Here is a 15,431-nt window from a genome sequence, read left to right as displayed (position 1 = left end):
TGACTTGACAGACAGTACAAACCCTCGGTAGACACAATATCTTCAATCAACATCACGATATCGGATACAGTGCGACGTCTTAAATAATAATAATAATAAATTAATAAAATAGTTTACCGTTTCCGATTGGACTGCCGTGTAGAACCAGCGTGGGTCGTTTGTCGTTGGGAATAGGAAACCAGTTTGACAGGAAGAAAACCACATATCAAAGTGACTATGAATAGGGCAATAAGTAGAATAACTTTTAAGATTTCTACCTTCATGTCTTTTTCTTCATTGATTTGACACTTAAAAATAAGTACGTAAACTACATGTATGTGTGTGTATATATATAGATATATATAGGCTTAGTGTTGTATATAACTATGTATATTTACAAATTTCTTTCTCTCTAAGTAGATAGATAGAATGTAAATAGAGAGAGAGCAATCAAGTTTGTCAATGTTTTCGTTTTGTTTTTCTTTTTCTTCTTTCTTTCCACCTTTTTTATATTTAAAAGTAAACAGTTATATATCGAGAGCCGAAGAATGTAGTTCTTTGCCAAACATTTTGTACCGTGATAAAAAGTCGTTATTGCAGAAGTGAATTGTGTTAATTAATTGATATAACTATAGCCATGAGTAATCTGTGAACAAGAAATGGTCTCGGTGTTGTTGTTGTTGCTGCTTTTGTTACAGTTAATGACAACAAGTGCGTCACGTTGATAAAGAACTCTTCCTCATGACTGATTCAAGTTTGAGATCAAGGGCAGGTAACTCTATTTTATATTAATGTACTGCCTCCCCTCCTCTCATTATCTCCCCTCCTCTTTTTCGTTTTTGAGACTTCGACGAAAGTATATCAGGATCGTTTTCGTTTTTTTTTTCTTTAACTCAGTCACAAACTTTAATCTAAAAATTTTCGAAAGACATGCCCTTGATATAGCTTTGCATGCCTATGACACATACCGTTGTTATAGTTTGGGAAAATTTACAATAAAGAAGTTAGAAGGATTTAAATTTACGTTTTTAATTATAAATGCGTTAAACACCGCGTTTATTTACATATACAGTTACACACACATACATACACAAAAAATACATAAATATAAGCGAATCAGCTGAAATGTCTTATTCTCACCTGCCGTCTAATTAACCCTCTAACTCTCTTCCACAGTGCTTCTTGGACATTCTTTAGCTATCACCCCACTTTTATTCTATTGGTCTCTTTTGCTGAATCGCTAAGCTACAGGAACGTAAACACACCAGCATCGGTTATCAAGCGATGTTGGGAAGGACAAACACACACATACATACATACATATATATATATATATATATATATATATATATATATGACAGGCTTCTTTCAGTTTCCGTTTATCAAATCCACTCACAAAGCTTTGGTCGGCCAGAGGCTATAGTAGAAGACACTTGCCCAAGGTGCCATGCATTGGGACTGAACCTGGAACTATGTGGTTGGTAAGCAAGCTACTTACCACACAGCCACTCCTGTGCTTGTGGCCAGTTTAAATGTTGAAGGGTTAAAAAGGAAGGACATTTCAGATAACACTGTCCCAGATACCAATAATAAAAGGGGGTGGTCATGGTCGGAATACCCTTTGCTCATTGGTTTTCTTGATCAGCATTAACCAGATGTTAAACAGCATTCATGTATCCTTAAAGAAAATTCCATCACCTTCTGTAAGGTACCTTGTGTCTCAGACAATAATTTTATCTCACAACACAAGAATTCCTCACAAACCATTCGTTACCTTTCCACTATTTCACATGTCATGTACTTATTTATTCATATGTATGTTTATATGTGTATATATATGTGTGTATTTAACTAAAATCAATAGTTTTTTATTGTTACTTTTATTTTATATTTTATATTTTGTTGATAGGATTAAATTTGTTAACTATTACAGGTACCAGATAAGATTTAGCAATTTTAGTATCTAAAATTTTTATGTCTAAAAGATCCTTATCTGAAGGAATGCCACAGTGCTAGACATGGGCGTTAGATACCAAATATTTCTTCCATAGATTAATTTTGATGACATGTGAAATAGTAAAAACACTAACATTGGTTTATTAGTATTGTATTGAGTCAAAAGTTACACAACAATTTGGTAACTTGTTCATTTTATTCGTCAAGTTACAACAAAAGTAGTTAGGCATTCAAAGTATTGGTTATCACACTGCACCATTCTCTGCCAATTCTTTGATCCAACACTGATCCCAGTTCTTGTCCTTTGAGGTGAAGAACTCCATCCACTTCCTTTTGGTTGATTAAGTGTCATGAGTTCAAGAAATGAACAATGGATCAGAACAAGTAATAATTCAAGGGATATATTTTTCTGCGATCCTAACATGCATAAGCAGCGGTTATGTAAGGGCCACCTTCCAGAACCTAATACCAAACACGGGTGTTTTGAACACAAGGTGACATTCTGCATCTGGTAGAATTATGAGAGAATAATTTGCTACAAGTTCATTCCAGAAGGTTGAACCATTGATGCCAGCCTCTACTCTAAACAGCCAGAGCAGATATATGCTGTTGTGTGGCAAAAATATCTGGCACTGGTTAACAGCAAGCAAGTTCTTCTGCTGCAAGACAACACAACAGTTCATACCACTCAGACAACCCGAATACATTCCAGTAACTTGAGGTATCAAACTGATGCATCAGCCAGCATACAGTGCAGACCTAGTTCCCCCGGATTATTACTTGTTCCGATCCATGACTCACTTCTTGTGCTTGCAATGCTTCATCAACCAAGAGGGGGCGGAAGCTTCAGTGAAGGAATTCTTCACATCGAAGGACAAAAATTGGTATCAGCATGGGATCAAAGAACTAGCAGAAAGGTAGTTTCGGATGGTGCAACATGATGGCCTCAACTTTAAATGCTAAACTGTTTTTGTTTTATCGTAATGAATAAAGCAAATGTTACCAAATTATGGCAAAACTTTTGTTTCAACACAATAATAGGATTAAAGTGATTAACTGTCACAGATATCAGATAAAAGTTTAGTAACATCAATCTTCGTTTCGAAATATATCAGATCTGAAATATTTATGTCTGGAAGAACGATATCTGAAGGTGCCAAGCATTGGTTAGATACCAAACATTTCTTCCGGTTTATTAATATCAGTAATTCTTGTGTTGTGAGATGAAATTGTTGGTGTGAAACACACAATATCTTACTGAGGGTGATGGAATTTTCTTTTTAAATAAATCTGTGTTATTTAGCCCTAGACAAACCTTGATCAAGTAAACCAATTTTATTCCAACCATGACGATCCCCTCTTGTTATCGGTATCTGACACTATGCTGTCAGAAATGCCTGGTGTTGCCATCCGGTTTCACCAGTCCTCAGTCAAATCGTCCAACCCATGCTAGCATGGAAAGCGGACGTTAAACGATGATGATGATAGTTGGATGTAATGATTTGAGCAAGATTTTGGTAATTATTTCTGAGGATGACCAAATAGACATATGAGCATAGTTATTCCAGCTATGGCCATCCTTTCTGATTATTAATATCTACAACTACATTATCTGAAATCTCTTTCCTTTTTAAAGATAGCTAAGTGTGATCATTTGAGGGATATCTTGGCTGTTGTTTCTATATGGTTAATCAATTAGACTTATGAGTGAAGGTATTCCAGCTATAATCACCTCCTTTTATTTGAGATGCCTAAGATTAAATCCTACGGGCTATGGTTTTCTACGGCTGGATGCCCTTCCTAATGCCAACCACTCTAAGAGTGAAATGGGTGTTTTTATGTAATGCGTGACACCAGTATCTTCCACGACTGCGATTTTGCTTGGCTTGATGGATAGACTTCTCAAGCACGACATAATACCAAAGGTCTTGATCATTGCCTCCATGAGGCCCAACACTTGAAAGGAACTCGACTATTTTACCCATGGGGCCCAACACTCGAAAGAAACTCAGACTCTTGCCACTATGAAGCCCAAAGCTCGAATATACATATTTATACATAAACATATAAATATGAGTGGCTGTGTGGTAAGTAGCTAGCTTACCAACCACATGGTCCAGGGTTCAGTCCCACTGCGCGGCATCTTGGGCAAGTGTCTTCTACTATAGCCTCGGGCCGACCAAAGCCTTGTGAGTGGATTTGGTAGACGGAAACTGAAAGAAGCCCGTCGTATATATGTATATATATATATATATATATATATATATATATATATATATATATATGTATGTGTGTGTGTGTGTTTGTATGTGTGTATGTATGTTTGTATGTGTGTGTTTGTCCCCCCAACATCGCTTGACAACCGATGCTGGTGTGTTTATGTCCCCGTAACTTAGCGGTTCGGCAAAAGAGCTCGATAGAATAAGTACTAGGCTTCTAAAGAATAAGTCCTGGGGTCGATTTGCTCGACTAAAAGGCGGTGCTCCAGCATGGCCACAGTCAAAAGACTGAAACAAATAAAAGAGTATATATATATATATATATATATATATATATTTATATAAGGGCATTACTATACAATAACGCCTCACGCCATGAGGGACTCTAAGGTCAGACTACTATAAAAAAAAAAGCACATTTTTACCGAATGCGAGGAAATGCAACTCTCAAAGCCAACCCCTTAAAAACGAACTATATATATATATATATATATATATACACACACACACAGACATACATATATAATGTGTGTGTGTGTGTAGGGAATAGATAGGAAGGCTGATATTTACATGTAAATTATATTTGACTTAATGACCCTTAATTATCAACATCCATCTCTGAATTTTTTTTCCTTTCTAATATGATTAAAATTAATGGACAAAATAACCTCTGACCTAGTTTAGGATCTAGTATTCATGATTCAAATTTCGAGCGTTGGAGTCATGACAGGGTCGCCCCGATCAGGCTTCCTCTCTCATTGTTTACACTTGAAAACTATCGTCCCCTAAACCAACATACTTTTAATTCGCTTCAAACCACAGCAGTGTGCAACACTGAACAAAGCTGCATAACCACACTGTGAGATATCCATGCAGCAGAAACATGTCAGACAGATTTTGAATTACATATATTGTAATAATACTGTTATAATAGAAAATGTGTAGATGTACTTATTCTCTTTATTCATTGAATTATCTGATATATAAATGTCTGTGTGTATGTATATGTACGTGTATGTATGTATGTAAATAAAAGATATAACACAGGGTGAGAATATCATTGTATAAAATGGCGCTCTCGCTTGCGTATTTATATATTTCCTGTTTGGAAAGAGCGCATGCGTACAAATATCATCTTCCTGGTTATCCAGTTTGTTTCTTTCCAACGTGTCTCCGACAACAACGTCGCTTTATATTCTAGAATAATTGCTGCTTTACAAAACAACTCTGGTACCATTTCAACCTATTATTCTCCCTCCCTTTTGGTCTACTTGACGCACAACTCCAAAATTATCTGTTTAAAATACCTTTATAAGTTCTCTAAAAGAAGACAGTACTTCGTTTTTTACTAATTTAATTCTCTCCACCTCCGCAATTAAAACATTTAATTGTAATGGAATAATATAATATATATATATTTACGGAGAGATTAAGTGAGCGAGAGACATATATGTATATATATAAAATAATATATTCCTCTATACACGATCATACAAAACCCTTTTTTTGTATTTATTTTTATTCACATATATATATATATATATATATATATATATATGTTTGTGTGTGTGTGTTAGATAGATAGATAGACAAAGGATATCTGATATTTACATGACATCCATCTCACCGTGACTGCACGTTAGAAACTCTCATATATACACATACCCTTCCTTTTTCTCATCTGTCACACACACATATGTATGTATGTGTGTATGTATACATACACACACACATGCCTTTTCAGTTTCTCACTCATCTGTAACATACATATAAACATTGATGTATGCATATATATATATATATATATATATATATATACACAACGCGTATATATAAACATTTATGTATGCAAATATATATATATATATACAACGCGTATATATAAACATATATGTATGTGTAGATGTATCCATTTCACTTTGTCTTAACCACCTACACGTTTTAATTAACTCGATATAATCGTTGTCGATCGTTTACCGTAACATTATTTTCGATATATACAATGACAAAACAAAACGATTTAATATTTTAATTAAAGTAATTAATTAACTAATAACCCTCAGCAATATTATAAATTGATATAAATATTTAATAGTTATGTAGAGTTTTTTTCTTTTATAAACTCAGTGCTCTTCGTTTCAACAATCTTTTATTTTTGTTATTTTGTTTGCTCTTAAAATGTATTTCTTTCTTAATTCTGTTTTATTCTTCTTTAAATTATTACATATCGTAGTCTTATATTCCTGTCGAGTTAATGTTTTAAAACAAAATAGGACAATTCCTCCAAAATCCCTGTTAGTGTCGGTGGGGAAAAAAAATACAGTTTTTATTTATTGTTTTGCTGTCACTCTAGTTTAACAGAACTTGTCAAGATTTGGGGTTTTGGAGATAGCGAGAGTTTGTTTGGAAATCTTAACAAAGAGAATGATCTCTTTATTTTATCTTTTGTCATTTTTAATCATCGCATTGTTTATTGTTGTTGTAGTATTTTGGGATCGAAACAATTATTGCTATGGAGTAAACATGGTTCGTCTTATTCTTACAGTTCGAAGTGTTACGAGTTCATTCACAAATCATCTCAATTGAGCTTTTATTAAGCACCTTGTCCTGTCGTCAATAACTTTATGTCAGATCTATTTCTTCTTCTAGAACTAATCGTGTATGCATGTGTGTGTGTGTTTATATATATTTATATATATATATATTTATATATATATATATATATATATATATATATATATATATATATATATATATATATATATATATATACAATGCTACTGCAGATGTTCGTAATCAAAACGTCCTTGACCTTCTGCAAGGTTTCTTGTCCAATGTTTTAACGATTCCATCAATCTAGCCAGCCAATTCATTTCATCAACACTGGAATAATGAAAGACAAAGTTGACTTTGGCTGGATTGGAACATCGCACTATATAAAGCAAATAACCGCAATGCATTTTGTCCAACATTCTAACGACTTTACCAGTTTTTTGTTCAGACAAAGTATTTAGTTTAGAGAAAGTCGGTCGAAAGACCGTACTTAGGTGTGTATTTGTGTGGCTAATTTCAAATAAACATGAAAGCTCTACCAATATTAATTTAGGGAATCGAAGAGGGAGCCTTGTACACCTGGTCATTCATCTTGCTAGAGTTTGCTAAAAATAGCACGTTTGTAGGTCTACTACATGGGTTTATATATATATGTCGTATTTTTATGTCAAGTTTTGTGCTCCCATAGCCTGTTAAGATGTGGCTTGTCTAATATGCCTTCAAGAAATTTGTCCAGATATCGTTTGAAATTTGTGGGACCTTTTTCTTCTTTGATTAGTTTTGGGATAACGATGTTCAACAGAACAAGTACTGTTGAAGAAAAATAATTGTGATGCAGTGTGGTTGTATGTCATGATCGTGACTTTTGTAGGAGTGTATATGGCTCAGAGTCCCAGCCTCTGAAAAAATGACCTTGCAAACTGTTACTCAGAGTTTCATGTGGTGGTTCATCAGGCAGTTGTGATTAATCAGACTCTGTATTATCGTCACAACTGTCCGATGAATGACCGTGTGAAACTTTGAGTAACGGTTTCTGAAGTTTTATTTGGCTTCAATAAAAAAAATAGTATTTTACTCTGCCGTTGGTATTCAAGTACTATTTTTTCCCACCTTGTTTTGCACCTATGTCCTTGTGTGTGTGTGTGAATATATATATATATATATATATATATATATATATATATATATGGCTGATAGTTAGCAAGGTGAGACACACATAAGAAAGAAGGAAACAAAGGACCACTGATGAGGTCACAGAAGTGTGACGAAAGAACTCTGGCCGAAATAAGATTAAGATTAATGTAATATAAAGCTGAAGCAAATTAACACCAAATATACAATGCGTGTGTTTTTATTGGCTAAACTGACAATATGACTATCCCCAAGTACAACAACAAATATATATTAACATAAAACTGTAACTGTCACTTGCAGGCAAGCAAGTATGGCCTGGTTGTATGTAGCATGCTTTTGCTGATTTTTTTTTTTTTTCTGATGCCTTTGTAGTTATGAGCAAACAGTCTTCTTCTTGGTCTTCCCACTCTTCATCCAGCTGAACTTGGAAGGATGTGACAGCTGGATATGCTGAAGCAATGTGGAATGAAGTGAATTGTTCAAAAATACAATGTGTCACCTTGTTTGGTAATTGAAACCACAGTCTCAGTGGTTGCAACCCCAACACTGTAACCACTACACTATATATATATATGTATATATATATATATATATATATATATATATATATATATATATATATATATGTGTGTGTGTGTGTGTGTGTGTTTATGTTCACTACTTGTGATACATAAACTTAAATATGTAAACTCTGTACACCTACTGAGAGCTAGGTTAACTGTCCAAAAAGCAGTGCAATATGAGGGCCAGTTGACATTACGTGAAAAAAACAAGAGTTAACCCTAATTCATCATCATTATCATTTAACGTCCAGCATGGGTTTGGATGGTTTGACAGGAGCTGGTAAGGCTGAGAACCACACCAGGCTCCAATTCTCTATTTTGACAGGGTTTCTATGGGTGGATGCCTTTCCTAATGCCAACCACTTTACAGGGTGTACTGGGTGCTTTTCATGTGGAACCAGCAAATTTTGTGGTTTTTTTGTGTTGATGTTGGAATTCATTATTATTTACTTTTTTTTTTTTTTACCATTTTTGTCGTACATAATCTTTATATTAACTGTTTCTGTTGCAGGAATACTTAGGAACTCTCTATGTCGGTCAATTATGCTGCTGGATTGTCCCAATATGCGAATAAAGGAAAATGTGGAATTCCAGAGAAGTTCGATACAGATGCTGAAGTGGAAGAAAAAATCTTACAACTTACCACGTTGATACGAGAAAGCAAGCATGTTGTATTCCATACTGGTGCTGGTATTAGTACATCTGCTGGCATTCCAGACTTCAGGGGACCTAAAGGTAAATATGTTTTACATCCCCCTATTTGGAACTGTGAAGGCATATAGCTCACTGGTTAGAGCGTTGAGCTCACTGTCATGAGGTTGTGAGTTTGAGTCCCAGACAGTATTGTGTTCTTTATTTCATATTGCTTCAGTTTGCTCAGCTGCAGAAGTGAGTTGTGGCATCACTGGTGCCAAGCTGTATCGGCCCCTTTGCCCAACCTATGCCAGCATGGAATATATATGTTAAATGATGCTGATGATTTCTCCATGTTACTTAGAATGCTGTATATTATGGCCTTAAGTATGGCCATGTTGTTAAGAAGTTTATTTTGCAATCTTGATTCTACCACCTAGAAAGAGCAACCAAATTCACCTCAAACTATTCCCAAAATCTTAAGAAAAAAGATACAGTGGATAATGCATTTCATTTGTTTCTATTACATCCATCATTCCTGGCTAGAATGGATTAAATGAATACAGTGTCAGAAAGAATGCCTTGCAGCATTTCTTCTGGCTGTTTACATTTTAGGTTCAAATCCCACTGAAGTTCCCACTGCCTTGCATCCTTCTGGGGGGTGGGGTGGGGGTCTTTAACATAGAGTACCAGTGAAGTACTGGGGTCAGTGTAATTGACTAATCCCGTCTCTCCAAAATGGCTAGCCATATAAGTAAACTGGTACTTATTTTATCGACCCTAAAAGGATAAAAGGCAATGTCAACCTTGGCGAAATTTGAACTCAGAACATAAGGACAGATGAAATGCTGTTAACCATTTTGCCTGGAACAGTAACAATTCCACCAGCTTGCTGCTTTACTTCTATCTGAAATAATTATTTATTTATTCTTAACTGTGCCAGTGGCATGTAAAAGCACCCATTACACTGTCAAAGTTGTTGGTGTTAGGAAGGGCATCCAGCCGTAGAAACCATGCCAAATCAGACTGAAGTCTGGTGCAGCCTTCCAGCTTACCAGCCCTGATCAAGCTGTCCAACCCATGCCAGTATGGACAACGGATGTTAAATGATGATGATGATGTGAAAGTCACCTACTTGTTTCTAATCAATCCTGCTTGTATAATATATAAAACAGGTTTAACAACAAAATGACTGCAACATCTCTTGGTTCACACTTCATTTCATGGAAGGTAGACATTAAATCTATAATAATAAAAATGAAATTCTGTCTGTCCTTCTGGGACCCCTGTATCTCAGTCTACATTCGCTCTACATAGACATTTTATACCTTTTTGGAATCAGGATAATCCCAGGATTGAAAATCTGCCCTTCATTTGGTTCTTGAACATTCAGCATTTGGATCTGATTTAAAAGCATTTGGGTTGCTATTTCTAGCAGGTAAAGCTTGGCTGATCCACACCATCTTGGCATTTGTCCGATATCAGACAGAGATCAAGGTGGGGATAAATGACATTCACTTCATTTATTTTATGCCAAGATAAGAACCTTGGGATATATTGGTGAAAAGTTGAAATTCAACTTGGGACTGGAACATTAGAATGATTACATTACAGAATTAATTCTCATCTACCCTTAACCTCTAATCAAACACCTCTGGCACATATAGTCATTATAGACATATTATAGTCATGCTATTTAAGTTGCCTTGATTTTGGGCCACAGGCCCATTTAGCCCTCCACAGGAACTGGCTTAAAAGTCTGCATGGAATGCAGCTTTTAAGTTAGCGATGAATAAAGGTAAGTCATGGCTGTTGTATGTTGTTGGTGAGAATAATTAATAATTTGTTGGTTTCTCTTGTAACAGGAGTCTGGACGCTGGAAATGCGTGGAGAGGAACCTAAAGTCGATATAACATTCGAAAGTGCCAAACCAACTCTAACACACATGGCCCTGGTGGCTCTTGAGAAAGCTGGTAAGGCTTTAGAATTTTCCATTCCTTTAATAAGTTTATTCTTAATAATAAGCTGATGATGATAATCGTGTATTAAGAATTAAAAGAGAAAAACCATTGTAAAAGTTATAAAGTAGACAGACTTTATGTTTTAAGTAAAACTTTTTGTTTCTTTTTTTTTTTTATTACCAGGCTTTGTCCATTTTCTGATCAGTCAGAATATCGATGGTCTGCATTTACGTTCAGGGTTTCCACGCAATCGACTTGCTGAGCTTCATGGAAATATGTTCGTTGAGGAATGCGATAAATGTTTTATCCAGGTAAAAGCTTTTATTTGTTTGTTTCTTTTACTGGTTTCAGTCATTAGGCTGCGGCCATGCTTATTATAGTCGTTGTTGTTGTTGTTGTTCTTCTTCTTCTTCTTTGTCTTCTTCGTCTCCTTCTTTGTCTTCTTCCTCTTCTTCGTCTTCTTCTTCTTCTTCGTCTTCTTCGTCTTCTTCTTCACCTTCTTTGTCTCCTTCGTGTTCTTCTTCGTCTTCTTCATCTTCTTCTTCCCCTTCGTCTCCTTCTTTTTTGTCTCCTTCTTCTTCTTCGTCTTCTTCCTCTTCTTCTTCGTCTTCTTCCTCTTCTTCTTCGTCTTCTTCTTCATCTTCGTCTTCTTCTTCGTCTTCATCTTCCATCCGTTCGAGGTCAATAAAATAAGTACCAGTTGAACGCTGGGGTTGTGTAATCGACTCATACCCTCACCCAAAATGGCTGCCCTTGTGGCAAAATTTGAAACCATTATTATTATTATTATTATTATTATTATTATTTAAGGCAGCGAGCTGGCAGAATCGTTAGCACACTGAACGAAATGCTTAGCAGTATTTCATCTGCCACTATATTCTGAGTTCAAATTCCGCCGGGGTCGATTTTACCTTTCATCCTTTCGGGGTTCATAAATTAAGTACCAGTTGAACACTGGGGTCGATGTAACCGCCTCATCCCCTCCCCGCAAATTGCTGCCCTTGTGGGGAAAATTTGAAACCATTATTATTATTAAGGCAGTGAGCTGGCAGAATGGTTAGCATGCCAGGCGAAATGCTTAGCGGTGTTTCATCTGCCGCTACATATCTGAATTCAAATTCCACCGAGGTCAACTTAGCCTTTTATCCTCTCTGGGTTGATAAATTAAGTACCAGTTGAGTACTGGGTCGAGGTGATTAACTGTCCTCCACTCCCCACAAAATTCAAGCTGTGTGCCTATAGTAGAAAGGATTATTATTATTATTATTGTTGTTGTTGTTATTGTTATTATTATTATTATTATTATTATTATTATTATTATTTAAGGCAGCAGGCTGGCAAAATTATTAGCACACTGGACAAAATGCTTAGCGGTATTTTGCTCATTGCTACGTTCTGAGTTCAAATTCTGCCGAGGTCAACTTTGCCTTTCATCCTTTTAGGGTCAATAAATTAAGTACCAGTTGAGTATTGGGGGTCAATGTAATCAACTAATCCCTGTCCCCCAAATTTCTGGCTTTGCGCCTATTGTAGAAAGGATTGTTAATTGTTATTATTATTTTTCAGTACATCAGTGAGTCCTCAGTACCAACAATGGGTTTGAAACATACAGGTGATAATTGTTTACAGATGAAAATGAGAGGAATTTGCAGGTAAATTTCATTGCTCTACACTCTTGGATTATGTTATCTTTTTTGTGCATGTCCCCCCACCACTTCATAAAACTGAGCAGATTATCTCCCTTGACACACTCCATATGGCAAATGGTGACTTAGTACTGTCGGTTACAGGGGCTTTTTTTCCTTTTTTTTGCCGACGCTCAGTCTCTGGTTCTCTGTATTTTGGACAGTGAAATGGGGGCAAGGGAGTCTTATGTAACTAGGTGCAGAACCAATATCACAAGATATATTAGTTTGAGAAACACTTTTATTTTCTCAATGATGTTTACATCATTAGTTGATACACACTCATAAATTGTCACCATCATATAAGTAGCATTCTTCAGTTCCAAGAACTGGGATCGATCTAATCAACTAGCCGCTTCCCCCTAAAATTGCTGGTCTTGTGCCGAAATTTAAAACCATTATTATTGAGAGAGCAGCTCATGCTATCAAAGTGACACTAGGTTACAAATTTACGAAGACTAATACACCCATAATAACTACCCTTCTGATAAGAGTACAACAGGTACAAGCATCATAACCAAATATACACAACATGAGGACTTCATATCAAGGTAAACAGCACATGACCTTGTAGGTAGGGGCCCAGTTAGAATTTTTTTCAGGTCCAGTAGCCCATCCAGCTCAAGAGGTCCCTGAATAAGGATGATGAACAAAATGGTGGGAATTATTCAAATCTCAAAAAATTCCTCTCAACACATTGCTATGATGCTCCCCCGCTATTCCTGCTCGCAATCAGAGATGCACATATCGTCAGCCACCAAGGGACATGCTCAACTGGTTGAGGTCAAGCGACTAACAAGCAAATTTGTGGCATTGAACAGAATATTTGCTGTAGCCCATCTTTTATACCAGGACAAAACTTGGACATGTTAATACCTCCAATCAGCTAAGATTTTTGTATTTTTTGTTTTTGTTTTTTTTTGTGTTCTGTAACTCATCCTTCGATATTGTCCTCCATGTCTTTGGCCCACGTGGCCAATAAAAAAAATCATATAATCATTATTATTATTATTATTATTATTTCAGGGGCCAATTGACTGACACAATATTGGACTGGGAAGATAATTTACCTGAAGATGATCTCCAAGCTGCCAACAAGGAAGCAAAGTAATCAATTTTCAAAAGAAAAATTTTTTAAACACTAAATCTTGAATAGTTTTTGCTGCTAAATTCTTTGAATGACCAAGACATTGACAATAATAATGCTAAATAAAAGGAAAAAAAATATCCTAGACCACACCCAAAAGTTAGTTATCCATTATTGATTAGCAAGGAATTACTACCATCATGTTCCAAATTCTCACTCACAGAAAATGCTCTTTTATTTCCCTGTCTCTGCTACTACTACCCAGTTTTAAAGTGATCTAAATTAAAACCTTAAATAAGAATTCCACTGTTAATTTACATTGCAAACACCAGATTAATGATGGCAAAGTTATTTTACTAAATTCTTAGTTATTTTCTAAATTAATTGCGACACAGGCAGTGTATTTCAGTAGACATGTGGAAACTAAAGGGTTAATATTTTCTCCTTTCTCCTTCGGTTTTTCTTTGCTTTTTCTAAGTTCCTTTAAATGATGCTAAAGATATTCTTTTTTTTTAGTATCTTCTTGTTTTGGTTTATTTCAGACTTGCAGATTTGAGTGTTTGTCTTGGCACCTCCTTACAGATTAAACCAAGTGGACGTATCCCAGTTTTAACAAAGAAAAACGGAGGTAAACTCGTTCTCGTTAATCTACAGCCAACGCCACTCGATCGTCTTTGTGACTTACGCATCAATGCTTATGTCGACAGAGTGATGAAGGGAGTCTGCCAGCTACTCGATGTCGACATTCCGGAGTATTCCGGCTTTTCTTTCATTCTGAAGTCTGTAAATACAAAACCGAGAGAGAAATGTCCGAGGATGTTGTTGAAGCGTAAGAAATCCAGACGAGACTTGTATCGGGAGAAACTAGCCAACTCTGCAAAAGATGAGCCTACAGATGCAGTCAAGTGTGAGAAGACTGAAGCTGAAGAATCCAAAGATACAGTGCCTATAGCTATCAAAACAGAAGAAGAAGATAAGAAAGATGTAGTGCAGTTGACAGAGGACAGTGTGGTGGCTGACGATCCAGATTTGACTGATACTGAAGATTCAAATGAAAACTGCATTCCACCTGTAAATAAACGACCCGCTACCCTCATTTCAAACGAAGAAACTAATGAAGAGGAGGAGTGTGAGCAATTAGAAAATCCTCCTAAGAAAATATGTAATTAAATTCCATTTATTTTTTTTTTTTTTTAATTTCATCACATTTTCTTCATTGTCATCATTATTATTATTATTATTATTATTACCATTATTATTATGATTACTACAGTTGTTGTTGTTGTTATTACTATTATTATTATTTTTATTATTATTATTATTATTATTATTAAATCAGCGAGCAAGCAGAATTGTTAACATGCTGGGCAAAATGCTTCGCCGAGGTCAGCTTTACCTTTCATTCTTTCGGAGTTGATAAAATAAGTATCAGTTGTGTATTGGGGTTGATATAATCAACTATCCCTTTCTCCAAAATTTCAGGCCCTGTGCCTTCAGTAGAAAAGATTATTATTATTATTATTGTTACCAAGGTGGTGGGTAGGCAGACATTCGACAAAATTCATTCAGTATTTGCGCCGGCTCTTTGTCTTCTGAGTTCAAATTTTGCAGAAGTCAACTTTGTCATTCATCCTTTTGGGGTCAGTTACCAGTTTTGAGGT

General features: G+C 35.7%; 2 protein-coding genes across 2 annotated transcripts in view; one reads left to right on the top strand and one right to left on the bottom strand.

The window, feature by feature from the left end:
- The window catches only part of LOC106880846 (zinc transporter ZIP1), a 9,833-nt gene extending 9,467 nt beyond the window's left edge, over window positions 1-366 (bottom strand). Inside the window, exon 1 of the mRNA XM_014930979.3 lies at window positions 118-366. Coding sequence (XP_014786465.2) covers window positions 118-263 — 146 coding nt within the window. The 5' untranslated portion in view covers window positions 264-366. The remainder of the gene's footprint in view (window positions 1-117) is intronic.
- Window positions 367-5,257: 4,891 nt separating this feature from the next.
- On the top strand, window positions 5,258-15,045 carry LOC106880845 (NAD-dependent protein deacylase sirtuin-6). Its single transcript, XM_014930978.3, has 7 exons — window positions 5,258-5,384; window positions 8,916-9,139; window positions 10,903-11,010; window positions 11,182-11,309; window positions 12,565-12,650; window positions 13,710-13,790; window positions 14,313-15,045. The coding sequence occupies exons 2-7, from the start codon at window positions 8,935-8,937 to the stop codon at window positions 14,938-14,940; spliced, it is 1,236 nt and encodes a 411-aa protein (XP_014786464.1). The 5' UTR covers window positions 5,258-5,384; window positions 8,916-8,934; the 3' UTR covers window positions 14,941-15,045.
- The last annotated feature ends 386 nt before the right edge of the window (window positions 15,046-15,431 follow it).

Source organism: Octopus bimaculoides, chromosome 15 (assembly GCF_046866305.1).
Source record: "Octopus bimaculoides isolate indiv1 chromosome 15, ASM4686630v1, whole genome shotgun sequence".
In the NCBI taxonomy this organism is placed as follows: Eukaryota; Metazoa; Mollusca; class Cephalopoda; order Octopoda; family Octopodidae; genus Octopus; species Octopus bimaculoides.
The sequence above is the reverse complement of the archived record's forward strand: the minus strand, read 5'-3'. Positions and strand labels throughout refer to the sequence as shown.